The sequence below is a fragment of the Centroberyx gerrardi genome, chromosome 2 (genome assembly GCF_048128805.1).
Source record: "Centroberyx gerrardi isolate f3 chromosome 2, fCenGer3.hap1.cur.20231027, whole genome shotgun sequence".
Lineage (NCBI taxonomy): Eukaryota > Metazoa > Chordata > Actinopteri > Beryciformes > Berycidae > Centroberyx > Centroberyx gerrardi.
In genome coordinates, this window is record NC_135998.1 from 28,198,755 (window position 1) to 28,215,822 (window position 17,068).

At 41.0% G+C, this 17,068-nt stretch overlaps 1 protein-coding gene across 1 annotated transcript; it reads left to right on the plus strand.

Annotated features, from left to right (window-relative positions):
* Nucleotides 1–8,127: 8,127 nt before the first annotated feature.
* Nucleotides 8,128–16,949, plus strand: septin5b (septin 5b). The gene is made up of 12 exons (XM_071898714.2): nucleotides 8,128–8,170; nucleotides 8,374–8,384; nucleotides 10,211–10,301; nucleotides 10,384–10,470; nucleotides 10,605–10,728; nucleotides 13,787–13,921; nucleotides 14,019–14,141; nucleotides 14,682–14,778; nucleotides 14,914–15,010; nucleotides 15,883–16,018; nucleotides 16,572–16,674; nucleotides 16,845–16,949. The coding sequence occupies exons 1-12, from the start codon at nucleotides 8,128–8,130 to the stop codon at nucleotides 16,905–16,907; spliced, it is 1,110 nt and encodes a 369-aa protein (XP_071754815.1). The 3' UTR covers nucleotides 16,908–16,949.
* The last annotated feature ends 119 nt before the right edge of the window (nucleotides 16,950–17,068 follow it).

Here is a 17,068-nt window from a genome sequence, read left to right on the forward strand (position 1 = left end):
TCATCCTCACAGAAGCGACTTGTCCCTTAACCTCCTGCTTGCAATGACAAGAATTATACTTGTTGACATCTTTGTGACTGTTGATCAATAGTCATTCCTCCCTATAAATGAAATAAAGCAACTTGTTCAGTTAACATCGGAAAGAAATTAACTCGTCAAAACATTTTTGGTTATTTTTGGTACTATAGTGGATTGAGAACATCATGATATTTCTTTTCTAACTCATGTTACAGTAAAACACGTTGGATAATAGCATAGCATATTTGAGATTATGTAAAATATTTTCAAGTTTGTAGAGAAATTTAAATTGAACACTGAACACACAGATCGCTTCTATATGGATTTATTAAAGTCTTATGACTGAAATGCCCACTGAAGATAATAGTCCTTTTTCTATGAAGGAGATTAATTCCCTGCACAACATTAAGTTTTTTTTTTTTTTTTTTGTTAAATTGTTACTCCTCTTAAAAGGAAACAAATGGCTAAAAGTCTTAATGAACTTTTCTGATACAAATTCCAGAAATTAGTTAAATTCCCACTATTGTGAGCCTTTGAGAGAGCAATTCACATCTTTTAGGTTTTTAACTTGAACTTATTTCCATGTGTGTTCTTATTCTAATGGATATTTAGTGTTTCTTCTTCACAGGTTTTGCTTTATGTGAAGATGAGTGGCAGAGGCAGGGCTGCCAGGTGACGTCCTGGGGGGGGGGTGGGGGGGTGGTGGCTGAGATGGAGCAGCGCTAGGATGTCCTGTCTCTTATCACTTCCCTTCGCCTCCATTGTTCTCTGAACTGCAGGGAATATTCCCCTCCTCCTTTTCCACATCAACTCTTTTTATTATCCACGCTTGAAATGTCACCTGCCGTGTGCGTTTGGCACTTGTAGACACGTAAAGGCCTTGGCACTTGTCGTTGCGTGCGTTTGTCCGGGATCAATATTTGGCACGTGTGCTTTGCGGTCTTGTTCAGAAATGTCTTTAATGTTTGTCTTGTGTGTTGGTAGGCCAGTGTGTGTGTGTGTGTGTGTGTGTGTGTGTGGCCTCTCTGATCTTTCTTGTCCTGTGTCAGCATAATAGACAGAGCATCCAAGGTTATGCCCACAGGTAACGCTTCACTCTTATGAAGGATGTGGTATTTTTTAGTGTCCATGACTAACACATTGTCTGTTGTGTCTGTAGTGTCCATGACTAACACATGGTAACAGTGTTTTGCCAATGTCTTGGCAAAACACTTTGCATTGGCATTGATTGTTATAACACAACAGAGGTGGGGACTCGAGTCACATGACTTGGACTCGAGTCAGACTCAAGTCACAGTTTTAATTGCTTGATGCATGAAGAGAAGACTTGAGACTTGACTTGACTTGGGTTCTGGTGACTTGGGACTTGACTCTGACTTGTACTTTGATGACTTGAAAAGGTTTCTGAAGTCTTGACTTGAGATCTTGTGTTTGTGTAAATGACTTAGATTGAAAGTGATGAGATTTGTTCCAGCAGACGACTGAATTTAAATTCTGTTTTCTGAATTTGTATGGAATGATTGAATTTATTGAAGTTGAAACTGATTCTAGAAATCAAACTCATGATGCTCTTACCAAGTTTTTATCCTGTTAAAACCATATTGCATTGAAAAGTCCTAGATATTTAGTTTTCTTTAAGATATTAAATTGATACTGGACTCTTGACTTGTTCTGACTTGACTTGCTGTTCTACATTTAGACTTGAGACTTGTGCCTCAAGACTTGAGACTGACTTGATGTGCTGAAAATGACTCATCGTTTTTGAGAGAGTTATAGACTTTCTTTAAGTGTGTTTTAATGTTCTTTCAGTGTGTGATGTCAGGTCTGGGTTGTGACTATGGACAGGGGTGGAAAGAGTACCAATGTATCCTACTCTTTGCTGAAATTTTACTTCAGTAGAAGTGAAATTACTGGAGTAAAATTCTACTTGAGAAAAAGCAAAAAGTAGCTTATTTAATACTCAAAGTTCTTCAATTATTTAAATAAACCGAATGTTGTTACATATGATATTATGCATGCATAGGCTCTCATAGGGTTTGAACTAGGTTCATTTAATTAAAATACTTTGTACAAGTGCATAAAAAAAGGTAAAGCATGAATCAACAACAATTTAGGGACATGGTGGCTTCTCTGCAGACAGTCACTGGTTTCTTCTCCATAATACTGAAACAGTGCTTTCAGAACAGCCATGGGTTTAGATCTGCTGACACTCACTGACCTTACCCAGCCTTGTTGCCCTCACTCAGCGCTCATAAATTGACCCGTTTCTGATGCTATGCTTATGGAAAGCCTTCAAAATCTGTACTCTAATGAATAAGATTCATAATGTAGCACAAAACCAGAGTAACCAGAGTAAATGTACTCTGTTACTTCCACCCATGGCAGTAGACACGTGTTTATTTCAATTCAATTCACTTTATTTGTCCCCGAGGGGCAATTGCAGAGGCATGTAGAGTAGTACAATTTCTAAGAAACAATTATCAATTAACAAGAAACAAAGAGGAAAGAGGATGACAATGGCAAAGGCTTGCTGCATGTGTCATACACTCTGTACAGTTACATCTAACCAGCCAGAGCCGGTCACAGAGGCAGGGTTACAGTATAAGCACGCTGTTGACTCTGAGTGGAGGAAATCCTAGAGCGAGAAAGTCATCGATCAGCCCTGATAAATAATGGATCCCCCATGTTAACGAGCCTTTGATGTCCACTATGCCTTCACTTCCTTTTGATGACTAATTCAACCTCTTATTACAACCAAAGGAAATGACTGGTTTATGGCATTATAGATTGCTGTTCAGACTACAATAGGTGATCAGAGCACAGTCACCCAGTGTGAAGCCAGCCACTCATTTCTTTCTCTTTCACTATGAAGACACTGCCATTTAGTGGATAATAACACAAAGGATTTTCCTATCCAATACTGACATTTTATCACATTAAGACACAAAATTACGGATTACTGGAAAATCTCCCATTACTTTTTTGTTAAATATGGAAAAAATATCTTTATATAATTTTTTTTTTAGGTGTCCTCTTCTTTCCTTATGAAAATGTTAACTTATTTTCTGTATCTTTTGTTTGTCCTGTTTGTCCTGATTCATAAACTTTATTGAAGAAATGTGCTATATACTGTATATAGTACATTTCTTCAATAAAGTTTATGAAGTGCTTCACAATAAATGATGTAAAAATAATAATTACACCAGGAGCTGTGCACAGTGTATGACTACCCACTTCTGCTATGACTTCTGTACTAGATTAGATGTTTTGTTTTTCATACTTTCACCCCATCTGGTCTCCTTTTCCAGGCACTGGCTGCTTTTTTTTTTTTGCCTGCTTCTGTATCTGCCTGTATGGCCATTTACTGTATCTTCTTATGCCAGAGTGAGTTTTATAAAGTAAACAGAGTTGTTGAGCTAGGACCACAATACCAGACCAGGTCTTAGGCTGGTGCTGGTAATCTCTGGCGGGACTATGGATTTCTGGCCTGTCTGCTCATTTCCCAATTCTTAACCTAATTCTTTCTTGACTTCTCCATCTTCACATACAATGCCAGTTGGCATGGAGCTCCCTCTAGCCACTGGTTGAGACTTTGAGGTGATGTAGGCATGTAGGTCATCCTGTTGAGATGTGTGCTCACATTGACTCTCTGTGCTGAAGCTGACAGCAATCAGGCTAATGTGCTGTGCTTCCTGGGAAGGTAAACCTCAGTGGAGACAGATAGAAATTGTGTTTACATCTCAGCATATTTATAACCTGTTCTAAGTTCCCTTATTAGCCAGTCCTGTCCATCATAACGAACTGCATTATTTACTCATCAAAATGTTTAACCTGAAAGATGAAGTGATCAGTTGCTGGTCAAGAGAACTCTGTCTTACTGGTTCAAACCGCTCTCTGCTGTCCTCCAGCTGCATCTGCATGGGCTTGTTTTGATTTCCGGAGCCATTTTCCTGCCTTATCTCGGCCCATCAGCTCATTTCCTACGTGTAACAGCACCATTTCCCGTCTCCGCTGAGCATAATCAGAGAGATAACACAATTACCGCACAAAGCAAGCCTTTCTTCTCCTCTCTTTCTATTTCACTGCCTTCACCTCTCTTTCCCTCTGTCTTTCATTCATATCTCGTAACAATTTTTTGAACCTCCTGGAAGTCATGAAACAATGGCGTGACAAGTGGATAATGAATAACCTGCTATCTCTCTCTGCTGTCCCCTCCATCTTGTTTATCCCTCGCTGTTCTGTTCCCTCAGGAACAGAACATCTCATACACTCTGCTGGGAACTATTACAATTACAATTTCCCATTTGGCAGATGCTTTTATCCAAAGCGACGTACATATGAGATTTTAATACAACACAAGCAAGGATCTAGTCGAGAGAGAACAACGAGAGTAAGTGCCATAAAGCTTAGTTCTGGTCCAACAGGACATAGCTGCTACGAGGCAGTGCATAGAGGCAGATAAATAATTTTTATTTTTTTATTTTTTATTTTTTTTTTGGTTACACAGTCCATCAACAACACAAATGGAACAAATGGAACATGCTTATAATGATTAACCAACACCAACATTACTTCATATTCTCTTGGTCGTTCCTCTGTCTGTGCAAAAAAATAAATAAACAGAACGTTTTCCTTCTCTTTCTATCTATCCCCCTCCCCTCCTCTCCTTCTATTGTCCCTCTGCCAGGGAAAAGGAGAAAAGGCTCGTTCAGAACAATAAGCACTTCCTCCGGTGAGGTAGCGCGGCCTACAGCAGCTTAGGAATCACCCTGGAGCACATGTGATGGTCTATTGTGAGGCGGCGTGGTCCAGAGGCCCAGCCTTCCTGAGTTAGCCCGTTTCCTATAGCTGAAGTCATTGTGTGGCCGTGGGCTACATCTCTGTCTGTGGGGAGGAAACACTCACACACACACACACTGATATTCTCACATGGGCACATAGGCAGAGTGCACATGCTTCTTGCACACATGCTTGCTTACCCACTCAAGCACAAGCATGCAAGAACACACACACAGAGCAAGAAAATGGTTCAAAGAGCAATTATTCCTCGAAGAGCCATTTCTGCAAGAACAAAGAGGGGCTTGTAAAGAAAGAGGGGCATCTTCTAATAATGGACTCTTACTAGGAATCACGATTGATTCCTACTAGTAAGATTAGAAGCTGTGAATACCTTAGTCCAATGAATGTTGTACAAGCATTAATATGATCATATCTGGACTAGTATCTGTACAGTCTATTGTACAAGTCGACTAAAATAAAGCAACATGTCTTTTGCACAACTGCACTACTCTCCTTTTTAACAAGTCATTTAGTCTATTATTGAGTCCTTAATTTGTTATTTTCTTCAAATAAGTGAACAAATCTGCCAGTGGGGTGAGATAATTTTACTTGTTTACAATACAAATCAGCTTGTTTCAAGAATTTTGTAGAATCAAGTGTCATTTTCTTGACAGTAGTGCAGTGATCTGCCTTATTCTGACTCCACTATCTTTCTGACTTTCAAGATACTGACGCTCATTTCTAGAAAATTCCTGAAAGAAGTGAAACTGCATTTGAAACAAGTGGAGTTATCTCACCTCACTGGCAGAATTTTGCTCTTGGTTTAAGAAAAATAAGATTTAAAGGCTAATAAAGGCTAAATAACTTGTTAAGATGGACGTTTTCTGCAGTGTGCACTTAGTCTCGTTATTGCCTTTTTCTGCTTGATAAAAAAAATCTGCTTTTCTCTCTGTGAGAATTGTGGCTTTTGATGTTTGATTGCGCTGTGTTTCATGTGAACCCGAGGAAAAACAGCTAATGGGGATTTGAATACAGCTGTGCAATCCATTATTGTCTCTGACTGAAAAATCACAGCCTGTGCCATTTCCTCATGCGATCTTTATTAGAGTGCAAAAGGAACAATGAGGATTGTGCACGAAATAACAATCAAAGCCATGTTTTCTTTGATCTACCTCTGATATTCAGTTGGCAAATAACAAAAATGATGCTTATTCCCCATGTACAACTTCTTGGCATCACATTTTGCAAGAAACTGAGAATGATCTACTGTATCTATACTGTTTATTTTTACTTGTGTGTGTCCACGTGCATGACTGAAGGTAGAGGTCAGTGTGGTCCGGGGTCCGTCAGAGCAGAAGAAATCATTTCGGTATCGGAGGTGGTGGGCGGGAAGGCTACTCATTGTCTGATCCCCCCCCCACCCACCCACCCACCCACCCACCCAGCCACCCATGTAGCCTGTGTGCGAGCACAGGAAACAACAGTCCGTTATGGCACCCTGCTCCTGCCTACAGCCCCACGTTCCCATCATTGTTTCCCCGCTGTCTCCTCCCCTCCTCAGGTAGCTGTCAGCCCCGGAGCGCCAAATCTCACCACTAACCTCACGCCTCCATCTTGCATTGTCCTGCTGTTGTGTTTGAATCGCTCACTGTCACTGACCGCTGAGGCTTGTCTGGCCGGTCGGTTGATTAATTAGCAAGTAATTGACCAACAGGATACAGGGAAATAATTGGCACGTTTTAGGCAGTCACTGGCGGTGTGACAGCTGCTGGCTTGTGGCAAGGAAGTAACTGTTGGAGTTATGTAGGTCACCCATTGGCTTAGCTGCGGATTTCATGTGAAGCTCACAAGTCCACTTTAAATTTATTAAGAATACTGAATAATTCAAATGGAGATGCATAGATTATAGGGAAAATGCATGGTTTCAAGACATTGTGATTGTCTATCATTGCAGGTTTGATGCCAGCAGAGTCAAATTCACTTAAAGTGCCGCTCATCCCACACAGCATCACACAATACTGCATTGTTACATATTTTCCTCAAAAACAGTACCAGGATATCTATATTGAGATGTGTGAGGGTATGATGACACGTGTGTGTGTGTGTGTGTGTGTGTGTGTGTGTGTGTGTGTGTGTGTGTGTGTGTGTGGTTCTTATGTAAAGCAGGGTCACTGCTACTTTGATGCTGTTAGACAAATAAATAAATAAAGACTTGATTGAAATTGATCAGACAGTTGGGACTTTCTTTTATTGAACTATTATTATTACCCCTCCAATCAGGTCAGTATAAATAAATGATATTTTTTACTTATGTATGCATGAAAGGGCAATGAAAGACCATAAAGATGACATTTATTTTATAACTTGACTAGTGATTTATTTCATAGGTCCAGTGGTCCTTTATCGGTACTTCCATGACTATACCAGATTAAACAGTGTTTCTTGGCTCAGCCTCAGCAATAGGAAGATTGTAACTTATAATGCCACTTTAGCATGTTATTTTTAGCAACTGTACTCCAGGCAACACCATGAAGAGTCATGCTGTAGAGCAGAGAGGTTTTGGAACATTTTGATATTAGAGCGAGAAACGTTTCTTATTATTAGATATTATCTAGAGCAGGGATGCATGGCCTGTGCTAGCAATGGAAAGAGTGAAACCTCTGATCAGAAAAACAAAAAATTCTGTGCATTTTGTCACACTGTCATTATGCTGCTATAACCTCTGAATTAAACAAAACTAAAAAAAAAACCCTTTCATATTTTCCTATGGACCCCCAAAGTCCATAATAAAATAGCTTATGGGGAAATACATTTTTCCATTTTTGACTTGATCTTTGACCTAAATTAGGTGATAATGATAAAAAACAGGTAGAAAGCTGGAGCTAGAAAGCTAGATCAAATTTGGACTCCTTTAGTAATTTAGTCCATATCTTGCCATATTCAATTGACGCCCATTGGGATCCCCTCAGACCCCCCTGAAGGACCTCTGAGGGTCCCCGGACCCCTTTTGGGGAACCACTGCTGTAGAATACAGTCTGGTCTGTGCAGGAAGAGGGCTGTGCTGCCTCTGCCTGGCTCTTCACATGAACTGCAAGCCAACAAAAAAATCAGTAAACTGAGAGATCATATAACTATAAAATGACCTTATCGAATAGAATGACATTTTATTGTCAATTCAAATCAATGATAGATTAGTTTCCACACATACAGGCGGTATTGGTCGATCCATCTCCCCGTGCTGGAGGCAAAATCGAGCCTTTATTAAAGGGACCGGCACGGACCCGCCCCTTTAACCCAGTTTGGACGCGTATTCCTCCAGCTGTTTCCAAGATGACGGCCAACAGCAGGTACAGGAGCCGCGCGCTCCGGTCAGGTAAGCGCCTTCACGCGATATGATGTTTCACAGTTGGTAGACTAATTAAGCATTTATGAATAGCCATGTATTTGTATATCTTTCCCACAAATGCATATTCTGCTCTTTCTTCGGATGCTCTCCTCTCGGGAATCGTCGGGTGTGTGAACGGCGCTCATCTCTAACGGACTGGCGTCTCTTGGAATGTGGCTTTCATGACTCAGATGATGGAGAGGTAAGGAACTCGTATAATGCCGTTTCAATAAGGGGGGTGCTGGTTCTCATTTCTCCTTAAAACGATGGCCTCGTGCTTAGAATTGATCTCATTTATAGCATCTGCATGAAAGAATAACAGTCGGGATGATAGGAGCACTTCAGCGTATTTTAGGACATGTGCTGCTCTTTGTTTTGGCCGCATCCCGCTGCAGGCTGATGTCACGCGGGTCAGTGATGTCAGCCTTCCCCTCTGCACACTTGGACTGTGTGTGTTTCAATAAACACACATAGTATAGGACCTCATGTCAGTCCTGCGCCAAGGTGTCTATATCCCCATTCATTTCCATAAATGAAATAGAAATCAGAAGTTGACCATCCATTCATCACATTAATCCTCATTCTCACTTGTCTGTATCAAAGGCTGACTGCCCATGATTAATGAAAAAAAAATAGATTTTGACATTTGAGCTAAATTCAGATAATTTGCCATGAATCAGTAAATAATCATCAGTTGACCAGCCATGCATCGCACTGTTCCTCATAATCTGCTATAAGACAGTTTCACTTGTCTGTATCCATTTCCCTTGTAGTGTTCAGGATCTGTGTACAAAGACTGACGGCCCATAATTAATTAACAACAAAACACCCAGGATGTGAAAATGATCTAAGAATTTGGCACTGGGATGTGTACCCCCCTCCTCGCCTAATATCACCATAGCAACTATTGGCATGTTTCAGCCACAGATTCTCATCTCTTCTTGGAGATTCAGTGGTGTTAAATCAGACAACACACACACACACACACACACACACACACACACACTGGGTAGTCCCCAGTATTTTCAAGCAAGATACCCATGGATGCCTCACCTACCTCTCCACTGTCTTGACTAGATCAAGGTCTTTATCATAACATATATCTTTAGCAGTCCCACCAGGAGTTTCATCATTTGCCTTTCCTCTACCACACAATTCTGACTTTTTTATATAATCTCAGGCAGAATTGTGTGGCAGAGTAGAGTCTAATTCAGAGCAGTGGATGGAGATACAGTACGGTCATATCCTGCAGTCTGTCTGAGTGTATTTTTGTGTTTGTGTGTGGGTGTGACTTGCAAGAGCATCCACAGAGAGCATGTCAATATGTAAGCAATACCTACAGAAAGACAGACACACACACACACACACACACACACACACACACAGCTCGCTGGAGGCAGTTAGTCATCATTCCTCTCTTGAAGACTCCTTTGGTACTCATGCTAATGGACTAATAGGCTGCAGTAGATTTAGTATTAAAGGCTCGCTGCACTTGACCTGCACTTTTGCCCCATCCCCAAGAGGAATCCTATGGAAAACCCTGCAGCACTAATGCAGGATTATGCATGATGAGAGGACCACAGTGATTACACAGTCAGTCTGGACTTGCTGGTCTATAACCTAACTCCATTTTGTTCCATTGCATTATTATTATTTTTTTCATTGTTTTTTTCAGCTCTTCTTCCCCTCCATCATGTATGCCTCTGCATTGTTTAGTTCACTGTACACGCTCCCCCTCCCCCCGTGGCCGCCTGCCACAGTGTATTACAAACACTCGGAGGAGCTCGGGGCATCCTCTCCGTCTCTCTGGCACCCCCCACCCCCCACTCCCACCCACCCCCTCCTCGCCACTTCAATAAAACATGAAAGGGAATCATGGGAATGTCCTACTAACACAGCTACCATGCAAGAGCGTATAGAGCCGAGAAGGGAAAAAAACTGACCCGAAGGCCTCGGGCCAGCCATGATGCCTCTCCATGACATTTGATGGCGCTGACTTGAATTCCTGATGTGTGTGTTTGATTCTAGGAGAAAGAGTACGTTGGTTTTGCAACGCTGCCTAACCAGGTGCACCGGAAGTCAGTGAAGAAGGGATTTGACTTCACCCTCATGGTGGCAGGTGGGAATCACAGACGAGACAATATTTCTTACGAAAAGCATGAAAACAATAATGAAAATGTGTGTGTGTGGGTGTATTACAGGCGAGTCTGGCCTGGGCAAATCAACTCTGGTGAACAGCCTGTTCCTCACAGATCTCCATAAAGACAGAAAACTGCTCAATGCAGAGGGTGAGTCACCGACCAATAAGTCTCTGTATCCGCGCTCTTGTATCTGTAATCACAGCTGAGACTGTGAGCCACTGTTGAGAGGCATACTGTGTTCAACACAGACTCTTATGTGTCTGATGTGTCTGTTCCTAAAGAGCGCATCAGCCAGACAGTGGAGATCACTAAGCACACAGTGGACATTGAGGAGAAGGGGGTGAAGCTGAAGCTTACTATTGTGGATACACCAGGCTTTGGAGATGCTGTCAACAACACTGAGTGGTAAGTGTGTGTGTGTGTGTGTGTGTGTGTGTGTGTGTGTGTGTGTGTATGTGTTATTTTTTTTATTTTTTTTTTTACTGTTGTATGGGAGTGCATGTATAAGTATGTGTCCCTGAAAAAAGCATTTCCTTGGACATTGTTCTGGTTTCAGTATTTAAATATTCAGATATTACCCTTACAAAAAAGTCACATGTGAAAATCCACATGTGCTTTCTGGACACATGTGGGTTTTCACATGTGAACAAACTTTTTCACTTATTCTGACGTCATGTGACGTTACTTAGATGAAGTGGAGGGTTTTTCTACACGTGGACTTTTTGTTCACATTTTCACCTACTGTTAGATCTGTCAAGATTTATTTCACATGTGAAGACAATTCGCATGTTCATGTGGGAAAATCAACATGTGTCCAAAAAGCACATGTGCTTTGAATTCACATGTGGGTTTTCACATGTTTTAGTGGCAAATGATATTAGATGGAGGGACATAGCTTAGTGTTCAGTGGCTTGACTCCCTTGTATTCTTCTCATCTCTCTCTTGGCCTCTCTCCAGTGCCTGTATTGACAACTGCTGTGTCATACATCTCACTATTTTTGTTTGTTTTTGCTATTGAGTTGAATAACCAGAGGGTAAATTGGTTGAAAAGAATTCTTAAACCCCAGAGATGTGCTAGATAACGCTAAAGCTAACAGTTCAAATCCTCTGACCTCTCCCTGCCTGGCCCGGACTCTCTCCCTTTTTCTGTCTTTCTCTGATGCCTTTATTTTATTTTATTATCAACACCACCGCATGCAAATGAAAGGAACTCCAGCTCTTCTATTCCGGTACATGAAAATGAAGTGCTGCTGCTTCGCTGTTCAGCTACTCGCCTGTCATGTGCTTACTGGCTGATGTTGTATGTGAAGCAAATAAGCTCCTCAGGCAGTGTGTTTTGTTGTAATGAGTAACTAGTTTTTAAATTTATGTAATTAGTTACTTTCTCACATTTATTTTCCTTTCAAATGGATACATTTTTAGTTTGTGCAAATTAAAAAGAGACCACAGTTTACCGTCAGTGGTACTCCTGCCTTATTTTAAAGGCATGTTTTTAAGTGGGTAACTTGAAAGTACTCTGAGTTATTTTTAATAAAGAATAACTTACTATTTAGGGCAAGTAACGGAGTAAAATAACAAGTTCGTTTCAGAAGTAACTGTCCCCAACACTGTCTTAGGCAACATTAAACAATGTCAGCTATCATTCAGCTCCTCAGATTCACCAGGGAAATGTCACAGAGTTTCTTCAACATATCATCCAAGGAGAAATTGCAGGAGATTCAATCAGAAAATAAACTGATTCAATGTCAACTAGCTCTATAGCCATACAGGATTTGAAACTGGACAAGCCTATACTTACCTAGCTATCTTGTAAAATCATTCACCATCCTCTAGTTTGGTCAACTATGGTAAATAATGAGGTTATCATAATGGCTTCTATTGTCAGTAATAATAAGAGCATTTAATTTTTTGATAGTATTTTTAATATGTGTTACATTTAAAGTACCGTTTGCCATTAATAGCATCACCTACTGTTTGACTGATGTGAGAACAACTAGATAGTTGACTCCCCAAACGAAACAGCATCACACAAGGGAGACTAATCATGCTTGACAGGATAGTTTAGTGAACATCCAACACTGAAGGCTGCAAAGTAGAACTGAAAACTGTAATAGCTGTGGATACTGATATTGATTAGTGGACAGTATGATTTCCTCGTCTCCTGGTGCTTCATCCTCCTCTTTTACTCCTCTCTTTCATCTCCTCATTCTAGTCCTCATCCATCCTCTTCCTTCCACTCCTCCTCCTGCTCTTCATCTATCTCATCTTCCTCCTCCTCTTTCTCCTCCTCCTCCTCCTCCTCATCTGACATTAGCTACAGCAGCATCGGTATCTTTGTGAGTAAACCTACAGTAGAATAGCATGGCACTTAAGAGAAAATTTGACTTAAAATGGAAGTTCTGCAGAGCAAAAGTCAAGAGGGGCAGTTGCAAGGCATTTCAATATCAACATTAGAAAAGTAAGGTATTATTATTACCTCACAGCAGTTTCCTTTACCAGTAATACTTTCAGGCGATAAATAGGTGATTGTATAAATTTGAGCATTACAAAACACAGAAAGATAAAACAATAAAACAGTGGACACATAAAACAATAAAATAAATAAATAAATAAATACACATGGAGATTTCATTTTATTTTTGTGCTCAATAATGCGACCACAATAAGGAAATTAAATTGCAAATGTGAACATTCAATTTCATTTTAAATATGGCACGGTTATGCTTTGGAGTACATGGAAAACTAAATGTCAATGTCATTTTCATTTTCATTTTCTCATTCTATTTAATGATTTCAATTGAATTATGTCACTTCTCAACTTCCATACTCAACTTCCATAGAAAAGGTCTGCAATAAGAAGAATTTTACTGTAAAATCTATTCTAAAACACCCCAGTAGCCAGTGTAAGGAATGGGGAACATACGTTTGGTTCAATGTTGCAGCAGTATTTTGGACTAACTGAAGCCGATTTAGTGCTGATTGGTTGAGACAAGTAAGAAGTGCAGTACAGCAGTCTAAATGAGACATCACAAGGGCATGAATAATTCTCTCAGTATCCTGAGGAGACAGACAGCGTCTTATTTTAGCAATATTCCTCAAGTGCAAAAAGCAACCTCGTAGAGTCTTTTTCATATGTCATTCAAAGTTAAGGTCAGGGTCACACAGAACACCTAGGTTTTTGGACACAGGCACCCAGAAATTGCTGAATTTGTTTTCCTTCATGTTCTCAATAACAAGTCTCACCAGTAAGCAAGAGGCTGATGGGCGCAGCCACACTTAACTTTTGAGGCATTTCATTTTCATATTTGAACTAAAGAGGTATTTGACTCTATTTGTTGCTTGGTCCTTTATGCACAAAGCACTCATACCGCCACACCACATTACACCTAAGTTAAGAATGTGGACTCTTTTCCATAGAAAAAACTATATGAATGTAAATATATATGACTCTTGTGCTTTCTAGCTGGAGGCCCATCACAGACTACATTGACCAGCAGTTTGAGCAGTACTTCAGAGATGAGAGTGGACTCAACAGGAAGAACATCCAGGACAACAGAGTCCACTGCTGCCTCTACTTCATACCTCCCTTTGGACACGGGTAACATATATATATATACACACTTTCATATGCACATATTTATGTACATGCATATATAAAAACACACATGCTCAGTACAGTTCATACCTTCCCGTAGGCTTCGACCAGTCGACATAGAGTTCATGAAGGCTCTGCAAGAGAAGGTGAACGTGGTTCCTCTCATCTCCAAAGCCGACTGCCTCACGCCCGGGGAGATAAAGAAACTCAAAGAGCGGGTAAGGTCAGATCGTATAAAAACACACTGATTGCAAAAGTAATCCATGATCCAGGGCCACCTCTTATTCCCAAATGAGGGGAGAATGTCACATAAGCTTTAAAGTCAGGAAAATGTGATTGCATTGCAGTAATGGTAGCTTTGTATGTGCAGTATTGAAGGTGAACACCACTGATTTAATTCAGTGTACACCCTAGTAAATTCTCCCACAAAGACTAATGTATAATGTGTGTGCAGAGCATCTCTCTGTGCCGGTGGGTATATTTGAAGAGTATTTGAAAGTCTAGAGTGTTAAAAGTGAAACTGACAAATACATTGACACTCTGACTTGAACTTGTCAAATGCATGATAGACTAGAAGGTGTAGCATTCGGTTTTGAAATAACTTTAGAATACAATCTACATGGATATAAGCATTACATTGGAACATTGGATTTCGGTTCAATTTGTAATACGTCATATTTAAATAGCAGATTTTATTTCCAGTTTAAGAAAATTCACTGTTTTCTCCACTGCTTCCCTCCTTTGTGCGGTCTGTCAAGCTGAGGGAGGAGATAGATAAGTATGGGATAAAGATCTACCAGTTCCCCGACTGCGACTCGGATGAAGATGAGGATTTCAAGCAGCAGGACAGAGAGCTGAAGGTGAGCTTGTTTGAGGACGACCTATATGGAGTACAGTTTTTGGTTTGAATCATAGCTGATGAGTGCAGAATTTCCATAGGCCTTTATCTCTGCTCACTGTGTAAAAAAAAGTAATTTGGTGTTTTTGTGTTGCAGGAGAGCAGTCCATTTGCAGTGATCGGTAGCAATACTGTGGTAGAAGCCAGAGGTCAGAGAGTGAGAGGGAGGCTCTATCCATGGGGCATTGTGGAGGGTAAGAAAACACCTCATCACTCAAGTCTGAACTCGGCTCTGTAGCCACCAGGATCTCAACTCTGATGATATCTGTAGTGTTGTCACAAAACTGGAATTTTGGCTTCAATACCAATACTAAGTATAATATCTAAAAATCCAATACTACTACGATACCATAGCAAACAACTCTTCTACAGGGGTTTTGATGTCATCTTTGTTGTGTGAAATAGTTCTACAGCACCATTTTTGCCAACTAGTTCAGGTGGACTGGGATTCAGTTTAACACATGGTTGATTGTATGACACTGTTGAATGTTTTCAGCTGTTTGACTGTCAAGAGCCAGACTGAGGCCCTTTCCCCAGTTGGTTCCTGTTACCACTTCACCTCGAAATGTCACTCCAAATGAAGTCACACTTGCAGCTGAAGGGCCCTCCTTACTAAGGGGCAGGGTGTAGATGAAATGGAAACTACAGGACGCCCTCCACACCATCCACCATAGCTGTCACCACGGCTTCCGATGGACGCCTTGGTCACCCAGCTGTTGTTATCAGTTGCTCAGTCTTGTCGACTGTTCTTTCAAATGCATGATGTCAACAACCAAAAGGTTATAAAATGTGATGTGTTGGTTTGGGATGCCCTTCAGTATGGCGAACGCTTCATGTGAATGTAGGCGGAGTGGATAGGGTGAGAGCATAGGGGATGGATTGAGACCCTTTCTTTCTTCTTCTTCTTCTTCTTCCTCTTCTTCATTCTTCTTCATTTCAATCCACATGTATACACCCTCTGGAGGTGACGTTGGAATGGGATTAGCAGTATTGAATTTTCGCATCACTCACCTTCAGTAATCGATCAACTCTGATGTCAACATCGTTCCCTGTATGTGTTCTGCAGTAGAGAACCAGGCCCACTGCGACTTTGTGAAGCTGAGGACCATGCTGATCAGGACCCACATGTACGACCTGAAGGACATCACCTGTGACTGTCACTATGAGAACTACAGAGCACAGTGCATCCAGACTATGACCAGGTGTGTGTGTGAGAGAGAACAATGGAATAGGGTTAGATCAATATATTGGTTTGCTGATATATTGGGCTGATATTGGCCTTTTATTAAATATTGAATATCGTCCAGTCAATGTCGTCCACCTCTGATATGATGGAGGCTCCTGCCTGACCACAGCTACAGATTGTAATTGTTCAATAATGTTTTTCGTTAATTAATTCTTCAATTAGAGGTAGTAATATATCTCAAGAGTTTCCCCAGCCATTGAACAGTTGTGGTGTGTCACCTGCCTTAAGGAGCTGCTAATTCTAATTCTAATCTATTTCATTAGTCTGAGTTTTAGTGTCCCATGATGGTCTAAATGTTGTTTCAGAGGCTTTTCCAACCTGACAAGACTAAAATTCTGGGAGAAACACCGAATACTTGAATTTTGGCACAAAATATGGCACAAAATATCATCCATTGGCAGCTTCAAATACCTATATTGGTCAAACCCTTGTGAGTATATGAGTGTGCATGTTTGTATTTGTTTCTGGGTGGGCTGATGTAATGGAGTGGCCTGTCTGTTACGCTACAGTAAGATGAATGCAGATAAGCGGGTGGAAAGTCCCATCCCCATCCTGCCGCTGTCGACGCCCGACGTGGAGACAGAGAAGCTCATCAAAATGAAAGATGAAGAGGTGAGCGACGAAATTCCTCTATAAATTATGACTCATGAATAATGCAGGGTGGAGGATGCTGATGTGAATTAATACGTTCGCATCTCCCCTGTGTGTTATTATGTAAGTGGTGTCTCGTCCGTCTCTCCCTCACTTTCCTCTCCATCTCTCTGTCTCTTCTGCCTCTACAGCTGAGGAGGATGCAGCAGATGCTTCAGAAAATGCAGCAGCAGATGCACGAGCAGGACCTGTGAACCCCCCCCCCCCACACACACACCTCCCACTTTTCACCTTTGACCTTTGACTTACCTACCTTTGGGCAGGGTCAAACACATAGCACTGTATGAACTAGCTACTGATGGAGGAAACAAGACATTTCGCCTGTCACATAGAACAAGGTAAAGAAAAAAAAAAA